Source organism: Dipodomys spectabilis, unplaced genomic scaffold (assembly GCF_019054845.1).
Source record: "Dipodomys spectabilis isolate Male_0828 unplaced genomic scaffold, ASM1905484v1 ptg000436l, whole genome shotgun sequence".
In the NCBI taxonomy this organism is placed as follows: domain Eukaryota; kingdom Metazoa; phylum Chordata; class Mammalia; order Rodentia; family Heteromyidae; genus Dipodomys; species Dipodomys spectabilis.
In genome coordinates this window covers 6,903,567-6,928,861 of record NW_024871113.1, presented here as the reverse complement: position 1 = coordinate 6,928,861, position 25,295 = coordinate 6,903,567, and the positions used below count along the sequence as shown (strand labels likewise).

The window sequence follows — 25,295 nt, the reverse complement described above, 5'->3', positions numbered from 1 at the left end:
TAATTAGGTAAGGCTAAACACAGAGACACTGAATCTTTGGTATGTGAAGACTGAAATGAGTAGAAAAAAGGGCTGGGATGGCATGGAAAACAAGAAACAGAGCTGGTAGGGGACAAGGAAGTCCTAGATAAATAAACGTAGTCTTTCTAGCTGAAAATACCTACATTTGTAGAATGAAACCAGACAAGTAAGAATGGAAACTAAAGATGATCTCAGAAAGGGCTTCAGTAAGATGTTCAGACTGCTTCGCCAGCCATTTTCATGGTATCCCTAAAAGTTAAATACTAACACACAGAATTGCATACATCCCCTCCCTCACAAGTCAGCATTTCTTGTTCTGTCATTCTCAAGAATCATTGTCTGGAATCTCAAGCCTCTTTCATTAATCATAGATTCCTACTATTATTTCCTTACTTAAGAACTAATAAAGGTCAGATGTTTCAAGTCATCCAGAATATTTTAATAGCAATTCAATGTGATTCACTGTTATTCCAATCAGAGCCCTAGAATTATTATATCACATTTACATCATTTCTCAGAAGAGCTATCTGTATCTGAATAAATTTGAGTAATTTGCTTCACGAATTCTGAGAATAAATTTCCATAAAATACTGGTTAAATTAGTAAACAGAAAATACTGACAAACAAATCTCTGAATTAATCATGAGTATAAAGGTTCCAAAACAGGGTGGAGTAGGGTCAAGGGGACGGGGACAGATAAATGAAAAAAAGAAAAAGTAGACAGTGCAGTAAAAAAATTTAATGCATATCCTACAAAATTAAGAAAAATGAAGGAAGATAGCATTGGGAGAGAGGCAGTAAAAATGCTTGCGAGGGTAGTACTGACCAAGACTCACTGTATTCACAAAATTCTTTGTTGAATGGCAACCCTTTTGTATAATATTTAAAGGGAATAATAAAAAAAAAGAATGAAGTCTGTACATGTGTCAGAGTATAAAGAAGGAACAATAGAGATTCTGGTATATGAAAGACTTCAACATTAGCTTTCATCATAGACTCCTGAAAATAAACTTAAATATACTTAATGTTTCAATGATACTTAGTTTGGATTGTGTCACTATACTTGTTCAGTAACTGGTGACAAGGAATCTTCAAAAATAATCCATTATCCTATTTGGACAACTATATAGTATATTTTAATTTCAACTCTTTTGTCTTTGTTTTTAATCTCTTAAATATTAATTCTATAATTTAGGAAGGCAAACATAGCATTTTCTTCACTTTATACAATAACACCTTAAATATTAGATTAGTCTCCTATTCTTCAAAGAAAACACTTGCAGTACAATCAATCACTTCAAAGACTTGTGACACACAGGCATGATCAAGCAAATGCCAGTCAGGGCTCTTTGAAAAACTTCCATGTAATTCTAACTATTACAAACTACATCAATGGGAATTTAGCTGAGCGTTTCAAGTAAAATATTCACTATGATATCAATCTTTTTTTCTTTCTAAACATTATATCTCTTTTAGTGTCCCAGATATCAAAGTATTGAACTTCTATAGCAGGATATCAATTTGTATTACTCTTACCCCCAATTAAATCTTAAAATTATTTAAGAAGTCTAATATTTAAGAAGGTAATATTTAAGATAAACCCTAAAGATCTGATAAAATTTGAATACACCAAATAAGAAGTTGTCATATCAAGCATAAATAAATATTTGCAAGAGAATTTTAATCAAAATGGCAAATCCGTCTTTCTACAAGAATAGTTTCACACAAAATAAAAATAAATTAGATCCATGGAAATCAAGTTAACAGTGTATACTGGTTTATTGGGCAATTAAAAAATACTGTGAACTATCAAACATGAGGCCAAAGAACATGAAGCAAATGAAAACAGCATGTTCAGGTGGATAATAGTGAGCAGAAAAGTATGGGGTGAATGGCTGTAACCAATAGGAAAACATTGTAATTGGTATGTTGAAAATGATGGTTAGGGGAAATGCACTCAAGAAAAACTTGAACATGATGATATTGGAGATCATTTTAAGAGTAAGAAAGGCAGGTTCTATTCAAGTTTCATGCCTCAGTAACTGTACTAATGAGGAGGACAACTTTTAAAAGTTGGGTATTATTTAGAAAGGGAAGACAATTAATTCAAGCAATCACAAAATAATAGTACACTATTTGCATGAAATTGAACGATATGTAGTAAAAGATGAATAACTGAACATTCTTAAAAATGTTTTCACCTAGCTATAAAGCCATTATAATACAGGCAATTTTCAAATGTATCCATTTTATAATTTACCCAAGTCCTTTCCCAATCAACTTTTCTTCCATTGGCCAGTCTGTTTTGTCTAGACGGTTTCCACAAGGAAGCAAGAAATTGTAACTAAACTATAATCAATCTAGTCTGTGAGTTAATATTATGTAGAAGAATCACAACAGTAAAAATAACTAATAAAACAAATTAGCAACACATAATGACTGTAATTTTTCCCAGCGATCTAATCCTTCTTACCACATTCTGAACTGAGGTGCACAGAGGCTAGCATTGCATGGATGTATCTGTGAGGAGACAAAACCTTCTCAAAATGAGTATTTAAACTCATCAAATTCACACACACAATATTTTTGGTTTATTAACAAACAAGTAGAAATAACCAACATCTTTTCCAATATGCATACTAGAATAAACATTAAGCTATTTAGGTCATTAAAGCTAGAGTGTCAATAGCTTGGAGGAAAGCTAATTTAGTGTGACCACAGACCAAAATAAGTAACAACAGCTTTTATACATAAGGGATTATTATTAAGCTTCTCAGAGCTAAGACAGGGTATGTGCCAAAACTGGGAGAAAGGCAAACAGATGCATTTACCTTTAGCTAGCAGGCATCTGAAATTCAGATAGTTCTTAACAAAAGGAGCTTCTGAAGCTCAGGGAAGGCAAAGTTGGCTGTGTGTGGCCAGATATCACATAGTCTGGCCTGGAAAGTGTCACATCTGCTATGAATGAAATGTCAAACAATGTTCGGTTAAAACAATATATTATTGTTGAGATAATTTTGTTGTGTTTTCATTACTGTTATTTAATCAGATATTTTTGTTCTAATTTGTAGTATAATACAGACAACAAATACAAATCTTAACTGCTATGCCTTCCTACAAACTGTGATAGGCATTGATTAGAACATTTCTGTTTATCACCCTGCAATCATTAATTAGGAGGTTCGGCATACATTTTCCAATAGGTTTTGGTCAGAAAAGAGAAAGGGTTTTCTCTGTTTCTTTTTTTGAAAGTCATCATTTTAAGAATGTGATAATTCATGAAATTTCAAAGTAATTCTGTTATCATGGTTCTTAATCCCTTATTAGTGGTGACTGAGACATATTTGTTTTATAGTCTAGAGCTTTCCAAGTCAATGTACCAAATATAAAGGCAGAGCAGATCTATTTAAAGAAATGTATCAAGATAAATTGGAGCCAAGAAGATTTTCTCTGTGTCATTTTTCTATTAGATAATCACAGGCTATAATCAAATTCACTATGTTAAAATCATAGAATAATAAAATATTTCACAAATTGAAATTACTGTACATATCAACATTGGGTCTAACTACCTATCTAATGTTCAAACTTTCTTGGAAATAAGCCCGCCAAATAATTATCTCACATACATGAATGCCTTTACTAACAGAAACTTCCCACGTCCTTCTCCAGACAATTATATCTCTGCAAAACTCTATTAGAAAGTTCTTCTTAATTTGGAGCCAAACACATCACTCCCCACAGCTTCTACTCATTAGTCTTGGTATAAGCTGTTGTTGCCAAGATGTTATGTACTTTCTCATGCACATCACAGTTCTTTTAAACATTTGAAAACACTTTTAATTATCTGAGCTCCTTCAGCTCTACCTACTATGACATGACTTAATTGCTTCTATTATTTCTCTCTCCTGAAAATATTAACTAGAACCTTAAGTAATTCTATGGATCAAAGTTATATACTTAAGAATGAATTAGTAAAATAAAAATAATTCCTTTTTTGAAGACTATACACACATATGCTTTTATGTCATCATTATATTATCTAATATTTTTCCAAATATTTTCTGCCAACCTGTTTTCACCCAAACTGTAGTCAAAATAGTGATTTCTAAAGCAATCTGTAATTGTTACCTCGGTGTTATCAGACCTGGACATCACTTTCCTCCTTTAGGATATGACTCACTACAGGTCTCAAAACAATGTGCCCTCAGCTTGACTGAATGTTTCATTTCCTCTTTGTGGTTTTTTTTTTTAGTGATTGATAAAAACTGAAAATGGTAAGACTGAAAGTCAAACAGAAACCATAATCCAAAATGAAACTATTCCTCTCATTTTCTTGATTTGATGCCACATTTCTAAGCATTCTTCACAGGGATATATGGATTGTCTTTAAATGACTAGAGAAAATCCAGATATTAGTGATGCAATAAGAGATAGACAAAGATGCTTATGCTTAGGCTCTGATAACAGATATTTTGTGCAACTCTCTTGTTCTCTGGTCATTGAGTGAAATAAGACAGTTCCCAAGAGTTTACAATTTAAGGGGGAAAAAACATACAATTAAAACTCATGAGTACTATAAAGTATTATGAACCTGAAAGGCAAGTTGAGAATTGTGGTGGTTCAGAATGTGACTACCTAATTTAGACAACCAAAATAAGAAAAGAAGGCTAAGGGAGTAACTCAGTGATAGAGCATGGCCCCAAGGAAACAGTGGTGAATAAATGAGAACTATAGCTATAGCTATAAATTTGCGCACACCACTGAGGCAGGAGTTAACTAAGGAAGAAGGAAAGTAGTGATATTTTAAGTAAAGAAATGAACACTTGCAGAGATGAGAAAGTTCAAGCATAGATGAGACATGATTCACTCATGCAATGTAATAGGATCTGGAGCCAGGATGAAGAAGATTCTCCTAGGGAGGCCAGCTCAAGAGACTACGTGTAAAAAAGCGTTCATCACATATCCTACAAAGGGAAAAGGTAGGTTGGAAGGTATGCTTAAGAATGATGAAAGGAGTAACATTGACCAAAATGTACTCTGTACATAAACTCTTTAGTGAATGGCAAATCCTTTGTACAAACACTTACAGATAATACACATATTTTTTAAAGAGACAATGTGTGATGCCAAGAAATTGGACTCTTTCACAAAAAGATATGGAGTCTCTTAAAGGTTTCGCAATATCGAAATGACCTGATTAGATTTAAAGAGTAGGAAATAGACTCTAGAATCATGAGGAAGACAAGAAGAAGGGAACAAAAACAGAATGCATGTAAGAGGATAGAGATAAATAATTACAGCAACATTCACACAAGAATGAAAAGGAACCATAAATGGTAAACATCTTGAATTGATAAGTTTTATGATAGCTGAAATTGAGAAGCTAAGGTAGAAAGAGAAGATCTAGTGCTATCCTCTGGATTTGTTTTGGATAGCAAAGACGGTAGTGTGTCCTTCACTGGAAAAGGCAAAGGCGAATAGTTGGGGAATGGTGGGAAGGAGTCCTGAGTTCAGACTGTATGATTTTGAGGTGAGTCTAAGGTCATGATGGGATAGGTGGGATGGAGGGCATGGTGCTTTCTAGAGAGGTCTGAGCTGGACACAGACTTGGAGTTAACAGTGAATGGTGGCATTCACAGTCATGAATCTGCATAACATCACTCAGGCAGAATAAAAAGTTGGAACTAAGACCAAGGTCTTAATATCATTGCCAAATTCAACATACTTTGAGATTCTCAAATGGTTGCTTTGGTTATATATAACTAAATAATAAGGAATCTTAGCATCACGTTGTAATTTTTAGTATTTCAAAACAATGTGGGTTAAAAAAGAAAAAGGAAAAGGCCAAGAAAATACTTATTTAACTTGAACTCAATATCCAAATTATATCCTATAATATGAAGGAATGAAAACAATGCATTTCTCTGAATTTAAAGCAAGAACATTCAAGTACTTATCAACTTTGGGGAAAAAACTACTGTAATAACTATAAAACAGGAAGATCTTGTCTTATTGGCAACACATCAACTATATATATATATTTATTTATGTATTCCATTCATCCAGGATACTCAAAAACGTTTAAATGCATCAAAATATCATGTATTATCATAATCTGTACATAACTTCTAGGTTTTGTAATGTCAAATACTTCCCTTATTCAAGATGCTTAATAGCTAATTAATGTACACAAAATGTGCAACTAGATTATTTTCTAAAGAACAAGCAACTTGCATAATCTTGCACAGCTCATTATTATAGTTGAGATTCTTAACCAGAGTGTCTACAGAAACTTGCTATGATAAAGCCAATGGTAACCAAGGAAAACCTAATTCTCTACAGTTCACAAATCAGTGATAATTCAGTCAGATTGCTTTTCTTCCTTTTTGCTTTTGTTCTTTTTTTCTCTTTTCTTTTCTTTCTTTTTTTTTTAACCTGTCCTCAGGCTTGAACTGAGGGCTTGGGTGCTGTCCCTGAGCTTCTTTTGGTCAACGCTAGTGTTTTACCATTTGAGCTCCAGCCCCACTTCCAGCTTATTCTGAGTAGTTTATTGGAGATAAGAGTCTCACAACTTCCCTGCCCAGGCTGGCTTCAAACTATGATCCTCAGATCTCTGCCTCTTAAGTAGCTAGGATTACAGGCATGAGCACCATCACCCAGCATTTTGAGATGGGTTCTCATCATGTTCTCACTCGACTGCCTTTGTTTCCCAATCGTTGGGATTACAAGAGTATACCACTAGGCCCAATGAGATTTCTTAACTAAAGAGATGAAACAAAACATACAACACTGTTTCTCCATGGTACGTCTACTTTTTAATCAGCCAGATTGATGGCTGCATCACCACTGTAACTATTGTTCAACATTTAATAAATATAAAACATTAGTTTTAAGACTATGGTAGAAAGTTTCAGAGATAAAATTTCAATAATTACCAATCCATCTAAAGTATTATAACATGAGTACAGTCACCTCTTCCACTTCATGATTAGTATATTCTGTTTTTTCATTCTCTACCTACAAAATACAACTTTTAAACTCTGTCTCAATGACCTATATACATCATACCTACACTTCAGTGAGGCAACTTAAAAGCATAGTTGTGGAAAAGATATAGAACATTCTCTAAGATGCTCATGTAAGATATATAGTAGTAATTAGACTTGCTGTTGTAGTCTTCATATCAATTGACTTTTTTGCGCATGCCACTACTAGCCTTGAACTCAGGGCTTTGAACTCAGGTACAGCTACATGGCTAAATCTGCCTTTTGGGTGACTAATTGGAGATAAGAGTATCATGGACTTTCCAGTCCAGGCTGGCTTCAAACTGCTGTCCTCGGAATTCAACCCCCTGTGTAGCTAAGATTACCATCAGGAGCCAGGAGTGCAGGCAACATTATGACTTTTGGTGGGGGCTTTGGTATGGGTGAGAGAACAAGCCCTGTTTCCTCATATAGGGACACCTGACTTACCCAAGACAGTTTGATCCCACAGAAAACCACCATGATTACATGAAATCTGTCATAATATGTCAACATGTTCATCCTTATCCAATAAAAGGTTAAAATAGGCAATATCTAAAACTTGGGAAAAAAATTTCCCCTTGAAGAACAAGGTCTAAAAATGTCTCGTTCTCTCCAGTGCAAATGTTCTGTTTATGTCATAAAATCTGGCAGTCAGGTGTTGATGAAACTACAAATGATGTGACTATAGGCCCCCAGTTGATACCCAACTGGCCATACGGCCATCTGTAATTGAAGACTATCTTGTAAAACATACAGGAGTCTGGCTGAGTAAATATTACTGTGAGAGATATAGTCAGGATGCTTTTTCTGGGCCTTAGTTAATGTTAGAGTCTCCACAACTCAGTTTCTCGCATCCATTCAAGTATCAATTACAAAATGCCAATTCCAGTATCCTTGTCTCATATAATAAACTTCATAAAATAAAGTTTTATGTTTTTTACAGAGCATCTGTAAGATTAAGAAATGATGGGGCTAGAATATAATGTTAGTAATCAGTATTTCAGAACTCTTCATTGAAAAATAACCTGTAGCAGAATTTTTTTTTATTACAGATCTCTGTATATATTGTATTAGTTCTTCCAGCACATTATATTTTATCAATGTTATTTAAGGATATACTATTCAACTGCTCTACTGAACTTTATATGCTATTATTAGCCAGTAATGTTAACTCTTCCTATTAAAATCAGATGCTAAAATTTATCTTTTGGAGGCAATATACCTGGGTTTAGTTTTGTTGACATACTTTTTCAGACATATGCTAATTTCCTAATATAAGTCTTTTACAATAAATATTGAAGTAGGAATTTTACATAAAAATAAATTTTCTTCTATCATGTAAAATATAAACTAAATAAACATTCATATCGTAGTTTCATGACTTTTTAAATGCACATTCATTTTTGGATTACTTTTTTGAGCTGTTATTTGCTGAAAATATGGAACCTCAATGGTCTATTAAAGTTATATATTTAGCATAAGAAAACAAAGTGACTATTTCCTGATTTTATAAATTGTGTAGAAAATTATATAAACCCAGAGCATAAACAAAACTTTATAAGACATTATCTTTAGCACAAGAAAACAACTATCACATTCTCAACCTCTTTCCAAGCTGTCATTTTCTACATGTGGAATAAATAAGCATATAATTAGGTGTGAAAAGTTCTGTGAATGTGTGTTTTAATAAGTGATCTTGCTTTTATAACAAAAATGCTGTAACATTCTCTCTATAAGGATATAAGACATGAAGAACATACGAAGGGCACAGATACTGCTTCTTTTTCCCTTTCCCTTTCTTTGAAGACTTCTCTTTAGAATATGCTTCTTCAACCCACAAAGAAATTAAAATAAAAAAGGTGATTGTCAATAAAAGCTTCATCTTGAAAAGTGAAATTGGAGATCAATCTGCAAGAGAGAACATGAAAATATTTGCAGTTATCAAGCAAATGATAAATATATGAGTCACTGTAAAAAGAAACATTAGTAACCATAGAGCAACTCAATTTTACATGGTTCTACATCACTATATATTCACATGTAGTATGTTTAAAGAGATAGATATAGATATATAAACTATCCACATAAAGTCTTTTAAATTTTAGTAGTGAAGTCTTTTAAAATACAACTTTAAAAGTCACTTTAATATGATAAACAGAAAACAAGGCTGCAGTGAGGCCTAATGGATAAAATTTTTGACTCTAGGGTTATAAATTATAAATCGATATTGAATTTGACAGAGATACCTCATGCTAAAATGGTTGTGCCTGACTAGTACAGTTGAATTAATTTTTGTTTTCTTCAAAATATCTCTTTGAATTATCTATGCAAAAACGGTACATTCATTTAATTCTTTGTATTAACTGACAAAGCTAAAATTTCAGTATCAAAGTTTCACACTCTAAATCTATTGTGTTTTTATTTATACACATTAAATTTTCAAGCAACTTTTTAACCCAAAAGACACATAAATATTCCATTAAGTTAGTGTCTTGGCTTTCCTAGTCATGTGATAACATTTATCATCAAAAAGATTTCTCTAGAAATTCCAAACGCTATTACAGGAAACCAAATGGCAAGTATGGTCACACTCTTCCAAATAATCTTCTTAGCTACACGTTGATAAAAAAATGGTTTATGCTCAAAAGAGAATTACATTCTTGCCAGAGTCTGATGCATCAAAAACAAGAACAGCAGCTAGTCTTGAAGCATCTAATAACACTGGAAAATTCAACTCCTTTGTCATTCTTAATTTCCAAAGCTGAAATTGTTTCCCTCTGCCTTATTCAGACCATTAAGACCTGTCGCATCCTTCATGCTACTTAATTCCCTCTGCCTCACAAATATGCAAGTCCGTTCATGTTTTTGTGTCCCCTTCTCCCAGGCTATTTCCCCTACATTTATCTTTTGCATCTACAAGGCAATGCAGGAAGAGATCCCCCTACATCCTTAAAGACAACCCTTGAGAACCACAGTCAACCGAAAGTTGTCTCTTATCAACTTGCAATCATCGCTCCCTTCCCCCACGCCAAAGGCACCTGCTTCTCCCGGACTGCGCGGACCACCGCAGCAAGTACTTGTGACAACCCATACCCAGAGGAGCAGCGGGGCCTTGCCCACTGCCACCCAATCCCTGGGTGGCACCCACCCTGCCGATCTCCTTCTCTCTGCCCCGGGGCCTGGGCACCTTCCAGCGAGCCAGCGTCTCCCAGGACACCCTCCCGCAGCGATGACGCGCTGCAGGGCCCGGCGCCCGCACCCCGCTCCCCGGGTGCAGGACAGCCGGCCTCCCCCCCACCGCGCACGCCGCAGTGCTCCCGCGGCCCGCCACGCCGGCTGCGACCCACGACAGACGGGCAAGCCGAGCATTTCTGCCCCCAGATTCCCGCCGCCGTCTGGCCGGTCCTCTCTAGCCCCAGCCTCCTAAGCGCAGCGCCCCGCGCTTACCCGGCCGCACTCCGCTCTGCGTCCCAGCCGCCAGGCCAGACCGCGGCGGCAAGGGCCAAGGTGCTGTGGTGCTCGGTTGCAGCGGGCGCAGCGCGGGGCCAGCTCGGTCCCCGCCGCCCGCCCTCTGAGCGCCTGACGCGCCTGCTCCGAGTGCGGAGCGTGCGCCGTGGCGCGCGGGGCTCCGGCTGCTGCGGGGACCGCGGGCCGCGCAGGGCGGGACGGCGGCGGGGACCGGGAAGAGGTGTCCCGGCGGAGCCAGGAAGGACGTCACCACATCGTCCCTCCGCGCGGAGGAGATGTGGGGGCAAAGCAGAATAGTTGCCCCACTGTTTATGTTTTTTGAACTATAGAGGGTACAAAAGAGGACAACGCTGGTAAAATCGTGGGGTACAGGGTTGGGATTCCTTAGGGTTCGCTTTTAGCCTGGACAAAACCTCAGACAGACAGCAAGTGACCTTCCTCGGCCACAATGGATGGAATAATATTGGTTATTTCATCCTGTGCTATAATTCTGGTATCTGATTCTTAAAGTGTGGGTTCCAGTGACCAAAAGCCTCACCTCTGTAAGCAAGCTTAAAACTGCTCAAAATGACTAAACCTGTGTGGCCCCGCAGCTAATACTCTTCTTAACATCTGTTACATAATTAACATTTGAGGGAACTTGGCTGTTTCTGAACACTCTTTGCTCTGCCAGGCAGTGTCCTTTGGCCCAGACTAAACAGGAGGGGAAAGGCATGGTTTACACATTTCAGAAAGGACAAGATAATTTGTTTGCATGAAACTATGTAAGTTGAGTAAGTGAAGTACATCTTGTTTTCAAGTAATCAAGGAATTAGTACGTGTTTGAAATCTTAGGCTTTTCAGACTCCTGTAATGATAGAAACTTTCTTTTTATTTACAAAGTCATATGGACACATTTGGAAGAACTTCTACCTGGTAATTGGCTTCTTACTTTCTCTAGTTTTTTCTCTATAATTGTATTATGTATTATGTATACTCTGTATGTTTTATATAGTGGAGAATGAGGTTATTCAAAGAAAAAAATTCATCCAAGTGTTTGGATGCATTTGTGGCTTGTTTGGCCCAAAGTGTAAGCCATATTGTTGATGACCTCAAAAGTATTCTTGCAGGTTGTGAATCAGTCTTTAACATTCTTGAATAATGTGCTGTATCCATATATTTTAATATTATAAGAGGAACAGTGATATTTCTGAAATTATGGCCTGATCGAATGTTTTCTTCCAATTGTGTCCACTGTTGACCTGCTGTTCTGTGTTTTTCTCTATCTCTATTCATTATCTTAGTAATGAATTATCTACTCATATGCTGATGATTCCTAAATTTACTCCTCATGAAGAGAGTGCTCTAGATTTCTGGCTCTAGATTCTGTATATCCAAATGCTTCCTCTGCATCTCAACATGGGTATGTAATGAATATGTCGAGCTCAACATGTCCAAAATTGAGCTATCATGCTCCCTGAACTTGTTCCACACTCAGCCTTCTTTCTGATGCAAAAGCCAAAAGTTGTGAATCTGCTCAAGGTTTCTTTTTGTTCTATGTTGCCCTTATATCCAGAAACCAGATAAGTCTTACTGCTTTTATTGCAATCAACCTGGACAGAGCCAAGTTAGATAATTGCATAGCATCCCAGTTACTGCCTCTCCCACTGCCCTTCCCTTCTCTGAGCTTTCTCAGCCTAACAGCCTGAAAAATGCATTTACAGCATGTCATGTGCTATACATAACATATCACTCCTCAGTTGTAAACCCTGCAGTGAATCTCCCCATGAGGACATAAATCAAGTGCAATGGGTGGTTGTCATGATCCCCATTGATATTTACCTCTACAGAAGCTCTAACTTCTCCCCAGTTCCCTTGCTCATTCTGCTTTTACTTCTCTGTTCTCTTCAGGTGTGGTCTTACCTTGGGTTACTCACTTTAGCTTCTCCTAGGCCTAAAATGCTTTCTCTCCTCCCCTGGCCTGCCACATATGTAACACTTTAGCATCTTTGACTTTTCTTTCCGGTTTAGACTGTCACTCTCACAAACATGTAATGAATTTTATCTAAAAGGCAAGTTCCTCAATCCCTGGATTCCTCATCTCCTTTTCTTTTTTCTGGTGCTCATCTTCTATTTTATATTTGTTATAATTCTTTCCTTGAAAAAGTATAAGCTCAATAAAGGCAGAATTTTTTGTCTCTTTACATCGCTAATATCTCCCAAGAGTCTAAAATAATGTTGAATGAATAAGCAATTATTGGTCTAGTTACCCAATCTTTATAAATTTCATATTTCCTTATAATAAAAATGAAAATGACAGTGTATTACTTAAAGAATTGATCTAGAAAGTGGACAGGTTATCTGATATCAAATATCTGCTATGAAGAGAGGAGCCACAAGTAATTCCTCTGCCTGCCATTTTTGTTTCCATTCACTTCATGGGATATGGCTTATACAAGTATTATATATTTATTTCAACTTTTTGATCATTTCTTTTAAACTTGTGCTTGGAATAATTTGTAGGTTTCCCTCAGCCCTTAAATCAGCCCTTCCAATTTTCTCTTAGATTAAGAAGTAAAAATTGAGCCAGGCACTGGTAACTCACACCTGTAATCCTGGCTGCTCAGGAGTCTGAGATATGAGGATTGAAGTTCAAAGCCAGGCCAGGCAAAAAAGTCTCTGTGAGACTCTTATCTCCAATTAACTATTCAAAAATCAGAAGTGGAGCTCTGACTCAAAGTGCTAGAGCACTAGCCATAAGCAAAAGAGTTCAGTGAAGTAAGCCAGGCGCAAAGAAACATAGGTCCCATGGTTTTCCTTATTTGCAATAACTAGTATATATCTGAGACAAGCAGAAGAGGTCAGATAAGATGATGTTAAGCAAAATGAACCCCAAGATAAGGACACAAAGTATTTTTTTCTTTCGTGCTATTGTTTCTAACATATTTATAAGGTACCACGTGATTTTTTTTTGGTTGCTTTGTATGTCCCTCCCCCACGGTATAACCCCTGTTTTCACTGTATTTGATGCTGGTATAATTTGGGGAGCAGAAGGGAAAAAACAAATTGTTTAAATAGGGATACAGGTTAACCCATTGCAACAATGAGATATACAAGACACTATGTCGAAAAAGGAACTTTACAATTTAGGCCGGGGGGTGGGGGGGCGAAGGGGTAGGGGAGAATGTAGTTGTGGAGATGGGAGGGAAGGGATGGTAAGGGAAAAACAAAGGAGGAGACAACAATGCTTGATAAGAAATGTACTCATTTCCTTGCTCATGTGATTGTAACCTCTCTGTACAGTATTTTCATAATAAAAAACTTATTTTAAAAAAAGAGTTCAGGGACAGTCCTCAGGCCCTGAGTTCAAGCCCCATGATGAAAAATAAAAAGAAGACAGTAAATATTGGAAGAAGAGAGATTATTCTTACCAAACCATTTGATCATATGGCATAAGTGCTTATTAGTGCTTCAATAGTTTTATAACATAATCTAGAATATAATCTTGTATCTTTCTTATGTTCTATTTTTATGAGTCATAATATTCAATGATAGCAAATTTTAAGTCATTTGTGATATTTTTCATTAAAAAATCAGCCCATTTGATATTGTAACCATCATATTTTTAAAGTCATGTCCATCTCCTTTTGATATGTATTTACCTCCAAAAATCTTGTTTTCTCAAAATAGAAAGTGGAAATCAATAGAGTTTCAATAGAAGATGATGAAATCATCTAAGCCTCTTTATGAATTTTAAGCACTCACTATGAATTTTAAAGGGTGCAAAACTTATGTTAAGAAATGGTAAGTAGCCAGTCTTTTTTAACATAATGGAAATGATCTTTGATAACCCAAATTAGCTTTTATGTTTTTCTGACATGTCATATTAAAATACATTCTAGTGTCTTCATTATTTCTTAGTTAAACATTTAAATAATAATAGGTATTGCTTACCTACTTAGTAACCTTCACTGATTACAAGATACTCCTTTTATATTATGCTTTGAAAAATTCACGAGCTGAGGATGTGGCTCAAGTGTTAGAACACTCATCTAGCTTGTACAAGGTCCTGGGTTAAATCACCATAGAGGCCTAGGAAGGCAGATTAATTTATCCAAGGTAATTGAATTAGAGGGAAGGAATAGGATTATTTCATTTTTTAATGTATTATAGCTTTAAGACTGGTTCTAGGTCATGAAGGTATAGCTCAGTGGTAAAGAATGAGCTCAGCTCAGCCTGTGTAAAGCTCTGCAACCCATCTCCAGCACCTTCAAGACAATCTCTGGCTCCATTTGTTTATAGGTGATGACAAGCAGTTTGGTTCTGCACATGAATGTGCTGGTGCCGAGTTGTGGCTGCAGATTAGAAAACTGAAGCAATGGTGGAGTGGGGGTGCTTTTCTAGACCAGACTGAGCTCTACTTCCTACTCCAGGTTAGCTTTACTGATTAACATGTGGATTTTTTTTTTTACTTAAAATGTTTCCTGTTCAACATAGGATTAACAATCATAACAAAAATGATGGTTATTGTCATTGATCGAGGGTGTAGCTAAAGTACTATATTAGACATACTATACAACGTACTTTATGATTATTATATCCTCAATACTCTGTGGTTGAATACTATTATTTTACAGATGAAGAATCAGAAGGCTCATATGACTCTGCTGGTATGCAGATATGTCTGACTCTGGACACCTGGTTTTTAAAATATTTTTATGTGACAGTAAATTATATTTTCAATAACATCCTATGATATCTAGAATACAAATAATTTTTAACCAAAATACAAAATTAACTATAATGACATGATAAAATCAAGGCACAGGAAGTATGAATAAGATCATTCTATTTGTGAATCACTGAATTGAGAGAACAGTTCAACCTAGCATGCAATCAACTTAACGTCCTCTGGTCTGTGATCTTAGTGTGCTCCTCCTATGGAGGGTGGTAGGTTCTTGGAGGTATCATAAATTCAAAGTTAGAATGTTCTCAGAGTTCACTGCAATAGCACTAATGTGAACTGATATATCATTACAGCATTTAAATAGACTAAGCATATATCTTTTTTTTGGGATGTGGGGTCCGGTCGTGGGGCCTGAACTCTGGGCCTGGGCGCTGTCCCTCAGCTCTTCAGCTCAAGGCTAGCACTCTACCACTTGAGCCACAACGCCACTTCCGACTTTTTTCTTTTTTGCTTATGTGGTGCTGAGAAATCGAACCCAGGGCCTCATGCATGCAAGGCAAGTGCTCTACCACTGAGCCACCTTCCCAGCCCCCAAGCATATATCTTAAGTCCTCAGCAAAACACAGAGAGAGTTTGCAAAGATGAGAGAGACAGAGAAAGAGACAGACAGACAGACAGATAAAGGGAGAGAAAAGAGGGAAAACATTATCTCCATGATATTATTAGTGGTGTGTGTGTGTGTGTGTGTGTGTGTGTGTGTGTGTGTGTGTGTGTGTGCGCGCGCGCGCCTTTTCTGGGACTTGAACTCAGGACCTGTGATCATTTGTGCTCAAGACTAGCACTATACTACTAGATCCACAGCTCCACTTCTATATTTTGGAGATAACATACTCATGGGCTTTCCTTATTGAGCTGGTTTTGAATCAGAGTCTTCAGTTCTCAGCTTCCTGAATAGTTAGTATCATAGGGTTGAGCCACTGCCACTAGTGCCCTGGTCAAATGTTTCTGTTTGTTTGTTTGTTCATTAATTTTTATGTTTTTGTTTTTGTTTTATAGTACAAATGGACCTTAAGAAGGGAACTATAGTATTCATCAAATTATTAGGATTTTAAAATGAGACTTTAAAATTAGGCACACCAGACAAGGTCACATTATGTCATTCTTATGAAGTAAGCTTCAAGGAGATGTTTAAGACTTCATCTCTGACTAATTTTAAAGCTTTCACTAGTCAGAGACTAATGTTGCAGTCCCAGTGCAGCAGAAAGAATACCTGTCCTGGGGCAATGCCATCAGCAGACAGAATGAGAACAGAAATGAGTTTCAGTTCTGGGACAGGCTTGGCCCAAGAAAAATGTTAATAACTCAGTAGTTGGGTTAGAAAAATGGGGCTGGAATATAGCAGTCAAGTAAAATGCAATAGCTTTGAATTTCCTAAAATATATTAACTCTCAAATCCTCCATGGAAAAATAACACAAAATAGGTGTAAGCAAATGTTATCATATTTTCTTTTCTTTTTTTTGGGTGGGGGAGGATCTGGTCGTGGGGCCTGAACTCGTCCTGGGCACTGTCCCTCAGCTCTTCAGCTCAAGGCTAGCGCTCTACCACTTGAGCCACAGCACCACTTCCAGCTTTTTTTCTTTTTGCTTTTGTGGTGCTGAGGAATCGAACTCAGGTCCTCATGCATGCAAGGCAAGCGCCCTACCACTGAGCCACCTTCCCAGCCCTCATATTTTCTTAAACAATATTTTATCATATTAATTTTCATGCCATAAATGCATAATCTTTTCAACATTGTGTAGCCCAGATCAATGAATAGACTATTTGGGTCTCCATAATCTGTCTGTTGAATTTTTAACACCCATGGGCCATTAATTTCCATATATATACATATATCCGTATATTTATGTATATATAAATACATATGTATATATACATATGTCATATGTGTATATATATTTATATGAAAACAACAGCTCCAGAGAGCTTGTGAGCCAAATTCCATTATGCAAATGCAGAGGAAACATAACAAGAGATTGTTGGTATGATATTGTGATCTCTGGAACTGCAAGAAAGAAATGTTCCTTGCTTAAACCTTTTCATGGTATTTTTGTTATAGCAGCCCAGGTAGACTGGGGTGTGAGATACCCAGTGATTTGAAAATAGGTTAGACCATGAAATTGTTTTTAAGTTGCATATAGAAATATTCCATAAACTTAAGCTTACAAGAAATACAACAGAAAAAAATGCTCCGGTGTGATTAAAATAATTCAATAAAAATAAAGATGTGATAGAGTAAAGGGTGGTGAGAACAATCACACAATACTTGTCATGTTTCTGGTGAGAGAAGAATATAAGGTGAAATAAGAAGCTTGTACAGAGCCTAACTGGTCTTCTCACAGCAATCATGAAAGAAGGGAAGAAAGAGCCAGGCAGTCTAGGGACATGAAGGTGAATAGAAATGACCAAATCTGGTAGATACTGTACAGTGTCCACTCAGCCATGATTATAGGTTCTTCTTAGTCCCTTAAGAACAGCTGATCCTTTCTTTCCTTAGGCCTTTTGCTCTTCTCATTCTGCATATCTTCATTTTAACTTTTCCTCTACTTTAGTTACTAGCTCTTCATGTGGCTATCTTAGGTCAGGCAGCTATCATGAAATGCCATGTGCTGTGTGGCTTAAACAGTAAATATTTCCTTCTCACGTTTGCTGGTACATCCAAGATCCAGGGCCCCACAGATGTCTTCTGTGAGGTCTACTTCCTGGTTAGAAGATACTTCATTTCACATTGCATCTGAGAGGAAAATCATCTCAGATATCTCTTTCTAAAAGGATACAATTCCATTCATAAGGGTTTCACCATCATGACCTAATTACTTGCCAGAGGGCTTTCTGTCTAATATTATTAGCTTGGTGCTTAGAATTCCGACATGGAATGTTGAGGGGATACATCTCTTCAGACATCTTCAGTGATACTTTGTTTTCTTATTAAAGACACCAGTGCAGGATATCAGAGTCTATTATAGCCCAGAGTTCTATAGGAGATCCAAGATATGCAACAATTCTTCCAAGATTTCTTAGTTGTTGATTTTGTAAGGATCCCCAAACAGTAATCTATAACCTCCATAGATCCTTCCAGACTTCTCATACTTGTTGTTTTGTTAAGATGAAAAGCACCATTTGTTCTCTCTGATTTCCAAAATTACCTTGACGACTTGCTTCTTCACACATATTTTAGTCCACTGGCCTCTCTCTCTTCTTGAAACAAACAAGGCTTTCATCTGGAAGCTTAAACAACTGTGCATTTAATGACGAATGTCTTATTTTTTATTGTAAAAGTGATGTACAGAGAGGTTACCATTACATAAGTCAGGTAATGAGAACATTTCTCTTTGAACAGAGTTACCCCTCCCTTATTTTCTCTAGGATTTCCTTTTCCTCCTCCTATCCTCTCTTCAAGTTGTATATTTCATTTTCAACATAGGGTCTAGTGGGTATCACTGCTGAATTGGTTTACCCTTCCTCCCACCTTTTTTGTGATCCGGCTTCCCCTCCCCAATTCAGACAAAGTTATATACAAGACAAAAGGTACAGAAATTTAAACAAAACAGTGACAAAGGGGGGAAAACAAATAAAAAAAAGAGAGAAGGAAAAAACAACAAAAAACTGCCAACAGTACATAAAGTGCCTATAAATCTACAAGTCAACCCAATGGATAGTAAGACAAAAATTACACATGGACATTATTAATTAAACAGCACTCTAAACATTCACCCAGTGAGACCAAAGGAGGATATTCTTAGGAGAGGATCACAAGAGATTAATAGCTATGTGCAGATCATCTTATAAAATGATGCCTATCAAAATGAATCCAAGGATGGAAACATGAAGAATGTTCTTTTTTTTTTTTTTTTTTTTTGCTTATGTGGTGCTGAGGAATCAAACCCAGGGCCTCAGGCATGCAAGGCAAGCGCTCTACCACTGAGCCACCTTCCCAGCCCGATGAAGAATGTTCTTTGACCAATTCTTCTGACAGCTAGCACATTTCCTTTACATTTATGTGGAGTATTTTTCACCTATGTCTATATTACTATTATGCCATTTTCCATTTCATTACATCATTCATTGTCTTCATAAACTTTTCTCTGTCTCAGGTTACCTTGTTTGTTATCTCTTTTACTAAAATATAAAATCAGAGAGATTATCCCTATCCTTATGTCTTACATCTTCTGCATTCAGCACTGTGCCTGCTACATAACAGGAATGTCACTTTTTTCTTTATTCTCTCTCTCTCTCTTCTTTTAGGGAAGGACTGGGTAGTACTGAGGATTTAACTCAAGATCTCATGCTTAAGTCACTACATACAGTTTGAAGGAATTAAGATAAATAAACTCATTGACCCTTCTAAACTGAATTGCGGGTTAAGTGGCTGACTTACATAGCATAACCAATGGCATTAACGAGAGTCTCCAACAGGAAAGCAGCTAACAAAAGATTGGACTGTGTCTGCCTCTACTTCCAAAAGATGTACATTCAAATTTCATGTATGTATATATATATATATATATATATATATATATATGTACACACACACACACACACACACACACACACACACACACACACACACTGGAAACTATTAATTTTTTTTCTAAAGTTAATTTTTTTAATCCTGTGTTATGGCCCATTCCTGTAATCCCAGCTATTTGGGAGGTGGAAATACGAAAAAAATCTATCACAACACAACTTGATTTCAACAAGCCAGGTGTGTTGGCTTATGCCTGTAATCTCAGGTATTAGAAAGCATAAGCAGGAGAATCTCAATTTGAGGTCAGCTCCAGACAAAAATACAAGATACTCTGTGAAAAATAATGAAGGCATAAAGGGCTAAGGGTGTGGCTCAACTGGTAGAATGCCTGCCAAACAAGTGTGAAACTAAATGTAAATCCTAATACTATCCCCTCAAAAATAAAACAACCAAATATAAGGAAAAAACAGTAACAATCTGCCGTGGGTTCAGCAGTGGCAGAAGAGTTTATTTATTTGATTTTATGAGGTGATTGTCTGTTTGTTATTCTCACAGTGATGGGAGCTTAACCATTTTTTCAGAGCTGCTGGAGGTTGGCTATGCTATCCTGGCAGCAGCTCAACAAAAAAACAGGATCTGGGGGATAGTTTCACTATCCCAAGTTTTGAGTGATAGATACTTGAAACCTTATAGATACCTCTATAAGGTTTGATCAGGAATGTGACAGAAACTGACAAGCAGGAAACATGTGTTTTCAAAGAAAGTAGTGTGTGTGCCTTTACAGATGTTTTATTATTTTGAAGCCACGTGGCTCTATACTCTTGCTGAAAGAAAACACTGGTTTCTCTGATGCTGGGCATCAGAATGAGTTTGGCTCATTTAAAAGCTTCTTTTATTCTGATAAGAGTTTCATGAAAACATGCCATCACCAGGAAAATGGATGGAATTTGAGTTCATCATGTTTAGTGAGATAAGCAAAGCTCCAATAGCAAAGTATCATGTGTTTTCACTCACTTGTGCAACCTACAGCTAAAACAGTGATGATGATGATGACAACGACGATGATGATGACAATGACAATGATGATGACGACGACAATGATGACGACGATGACGATAGTGGTGGGGGTGGTGTGAATGTAAAAAGGAAGTAGTCTGGAGGAGATCAACAGTAGAAGAGATGGAGATGAAAATATACTAAGGAGTTGGGAGAACTGAAATTCAATTCACACATACCCACACGCGTGTGCACGCACACACACACACACACACACACACACACACACACACAGATAGCTTAATAAAAACCATTCAATACAGTTGGAGAAAGGAGGAGGATGGAAAGGGGATGGAAATGCAAAAGACAGGGTGAAATTGATCAAAGTACACTGTACGTGTGTATGGAATTATCTTCTATTATTACTGCAGGTAATTTAAATATTTTAAAACTTTTTAAAATGTTTTCTCACCTGGGGAATCCACAGTTTCTTAGGAAGAGACAGTTTCTTAGTGCAGTTTTGCTTGGAGCACCCAAATGGAGTCATGTGACATGCGTGAGTTCTGATTCTTGGTGATTGTATAGCCTGGATTTCCCAGAAAGTCAGATCAAACACTGGAAGTTCTGATGAGTGACATTAGCCCAGCAGTTGTGTACCAGTTCCATATGGAAGATTTTGTTACTACAAAGGTTGTCAATGGGGAATGGGATTTGTGACTGACACCAGGTTCTGTCATTGATGCCACACTCTTCAAATCCCTGTAGCTGATCAGAGAATAGAATGAAATGATGACAATTGCTAGTTTATTCTCAGCACTCCAAAGGCTGAATTTTGTTGTTTGCTATGATGATCTAGCCAGGAAAGATGTGATGTTCCAGCCAGAAACTATGGGATGACTTTTGTTTTCCTGCCAAGTTTCTCCATGTCAACCAGCCCTTTCTTACTCCAACAGATCGATGATTTAAATGTCCATTTGCCAGATCAGTGTGTTCAGTGATTACACTTTTGTTTTTTCCAGTTTTGCTATGAAACAGTAACAACAGCAGAGTTGATTAAAACAAATGATTTAAAAAAACACAGAAGAGAAAACACACATAAAGTCCTGGCTATTTTGAGTTGTTACCAAGGGTAACAATTATCTATTACTATCCCTTGTAGTTACAGAAAACCCTAGATGGATGACAGAGATAGGCTTTCTGATACAAGATGTGAGATATCTTGCGTGAATGCTCTTTTCTCTGTGGGTGTTCTACGACACTCCTACTGGAAAACTGAAGTGCGTGTATGTAGAAAAATCCCTTTACTATTTGAAACCTTACAGCATGTTGTGAGAACAATTCAAATTGGTTTATTCACTGTATAATAATTTTTCAGCTGACATCTAAAATTTCCCCCCACACAAGGCCTTCATCTTCATTGGGTAATGGCCTCAGTCTAACCATCTGGGACTATTTCATTAAATTATTACCAGAGCTTTACATACAATTACCTCCACTTTCTAAAATCTGTTCTTTCCCACACTATTAAAACCCATTTCTAATTTATAAAGATATTTTTGCAATAGCAATTAAAATTTTTCTTCCACAAGTCAAATCATCTTCAGAAAATGATTCCAGTTACTCATGTTGTATTCTGATCATTTTAAATAATTGTTCTTACATTTGTAATCCTTTAGTTGATTTCTTCCTTCATCACGATGTTTTCTCTCCAAGTCCCTAAGTAAAGCCAAACACTACTACACTATGAGTTTATATATTCATTTTATTCCCTAGATGGAGAAGCAGAGGGATGTTTCCTGAACTTAATTTTCTTTCATAGGTCTTGGAATTTTGCCTCCTTTATATTGACACGGGCTCTTTTGGAAGATAAGTAACAAACTTTATATACTCCAAACAAAAATTATTTTGAAACATCTCCAATGTTGGTTAACAGGGAAGACCCAATAGGCAATTACAGGCTGAGAATAGGCTGAACTCTATGAACACCATCGGCTATGTTGTATTCTTCAGGAAACGGGATTAAAGAAGTGTTATGCCTTTAATAATGTGCTAAGTAGTAGTAGTATAAAAGAACATCACTGAAGTTAGCAGGATGATTCAGAATAAAATTTGTCCTGGATTAAGCAAGTCCAGTCCACTTGAGTCAGTCATCTTAATTTTACTCTTAGCAACATTGCCACTAATATCCATTAATCATCTACTGAAAAATTGGATTTAATGGAGATCGGGTGGTTTTTCCATCTTGTGGCTAAGGGTCTGTGATTTTATGATGCACTGAGTTGCCCTGTCTTTACCATGGAATTCATAGAATCCAATGAATGGCTGTCCACAAGGAGGAATATCAGCTTACTTGGACAGCCTAGAAGCAGAGAGCACGAATGGACAAAATGTAAACAATTCTAGAGGCATTCAACAGAAAATGACTAAACGTATAGACTTGCAAGAGCTGGAATTTATTTATTTATATTTTATTTTATTTTTTAGGTCAGTCGTGGGGCTTGAACTCTGGGCTTAGGCACTGTCCCTCAGCTCTTCAGCTCAAGTCGAGTGCTCTACCACTTGAGACACAGCGCCACTTCCAGTTTTCTGGTGGTTTATTGGAGATAAGTCTCATGGACTTTCCTGCCTGTCCTGGCTTTGAACCGCAATTCTCAGATCTCAGCCTCCCGAGTAGCTAGGATTACAGGTGTGAGCCACCAGTGCCAGGCTAAGAGCTGGAATTTTTAGTTATATATACAAACACTATGGTTCTTATGCAGCTGAGAGAGGAGTAAAGTTAGCTAAATTTTGTGTTCATTGTCCTCACAATATTTATTTTTCTGGCTTGATTCAATGATGCTATTCTCCTTCTGTATTTATTCTTAAACAATAGAAATTTATTTCTTACATTATGACTCCAGAGGCCAGAAGTCCAAGATAAAGGGAACAGAAGACCAAATATCTGGTGAGAGATACATACTAATTTTCAGAAAGCCTTTCTAATTGTATCTTTGCTTGGTGGCCTGAGAGAGCATCTGTGTATGCTTTTTAAAAATATATATTTTTTATTTTCCTTAGGTAGTTGTACAATGGAGATGCTATTCAACTGAGCAGTTTTTGAATATGGTGTCTCTTGATCAATGTCACTCCTTTTAACATTCTCATCCACCCTCCCACCCTACTCCTTCCCTCACTTTTCCTATATTTTAGGTTATGTATTGAAAATTTTGCCATTTAACAAAGAAATTTTAGTATACAATGCATCTTGATCTGTGTAATCCATTCAACATCTTCACCCCCCCCTTCCACCTACCCCTTTCCTTATTTTTTTCAGTTCTGTCCTAGATACAATGCATTCTTGCATGTGTGTGCATGTGTGTGTGTGTGCATGTGTGTGTGTGTGTGTGTATGTGTGTTTTGTTTCTAAATCTACTTGGTTTGAAATCAAGTAGTTGAAATACTGTTTTGACTTTACTTAAGCATACTGTTGATCAAACGTTTGATTGAGGAATCTTTTAATCATTTTTATCAATTTGACTCTATAATGAGTACAGTACCTAATGTTTTGATCTGCTTGGTTGAGATGACTTTTCAAGGTGGATTTTGTTCCCAAATAATATACCAATAGAATCAATACTGTTTGTTGGCTTGAGGTTTGATGTTTTCTGTTTTAAAAAAAAAATAGCACTAAAAACTCTAATGTTGAGTATTTGCACAAATGTGTGTGGAACAAGACTTAGACAAATGAGAACTGCAGATGGAAAAGTTATCTATCATAGAGTGATAAAAGTGGAGAAATTTGGGTACCATAATTTCTCTCTTCATTTATGCTGGATTTTAATCAGTTGAGATGAATTTCTGTGCCACAATGTGTTAGTAAAAATGTGGTGAATTAAGGAAGAAAAGAAAAAGGTTAAGCAGGCAGTGGTACTTAAAAATTATGATTAGATGAAGTAAGAGTTAACATTCTTGGATACAGAATATATCAAAGAAACACAGATTATTTAGGAGATCTCTACTGCAATAACCTTTATTATCAAATAGATCTCATTGGCTAAGAGTCAAACCAATACATTGGGTTGCTTAATTTCATTTTTAGTGGAACAGGGATAATCCAGGAAGTCAAGAATTAATAGAACAGACACATTTACATCTCATTTCATTTTATAAACCCTATACTTCATGTACTGTTTACAAAGCAACTAGGAATAAACTGACAGGTTAAGTGACTAGCATTTACTTTAAAATAAAACTTTTAAAAAGAGTGGTATGGCTCACTTTGGCAGCACATATACCAAACTTGGAACGAAACAGAGAAGAATAGCATGAACCCTGCACAAGGATGAGATGCAAATTCGTGAAGCATTCCATATTAAAAAAAGGATTAGTAAAACCATTCTGTTTTTGAAGCTCTATGGCTACATTTGTGCTAGCTCCTTTTGTTAGTTCATTCTTTTCCTTTTTTATATGACTCACTTTATTATGTGTATGACAAACAATGGTAGAATACTAATGGGTAGTAAATAATTTATTTCATCCAAATTTTCTTCACTATGGGGTGCTGTGTCAAACTTCCATACTCTTTATGGTTTAAACAACAAAAATGTATTT

The 25,295-nt window shown here is 36.6% G+C and overlaps 1 protein-coding gene and 1 non-coding gene across 2 annotated transcripts in view; one reads left to right on the top strand and one right to left on the bottom strand.

Moving 5' to 3' along the window:
• Glrb (glycine receptor beta) overlaps positions 1-10,609 on the bottom strand; it is a 92,477-nt gene extending 81,868 nt beyond the window's left edge. Inside the window, exons 1-2 of the mRNA XM_042668420.1 lie at positions 10,497-10,609; positions 8,810-8,957 (exon numbers count right to left, since the gene is read on the bottom strand). Coding sequence (XP_042524354.1) covers positions 8,810-8,931 — 122 coding nt within the window. The 5' untranslated portion in view covers positions 8,932-8,957; positions 10,497-10,609. The remainder of the gene's footprint in view (positions 1-8,809; positions 8,958-10,496) is intronic.
• A 14,347-nt stretch (positions 10,610-24,956) lies between these two features.
• LOC122097888 lies at positions 24,957-25,061 on the top strand. The gene has a single exon (XR_006145606.1). It is a non-coding gene; the product is annotated as a U6 spliceosomal RNA (small nuclear RNA).
• The last annotated feature ends 234 nt before the right edge of the window (positions 25,062-25,295 follow it).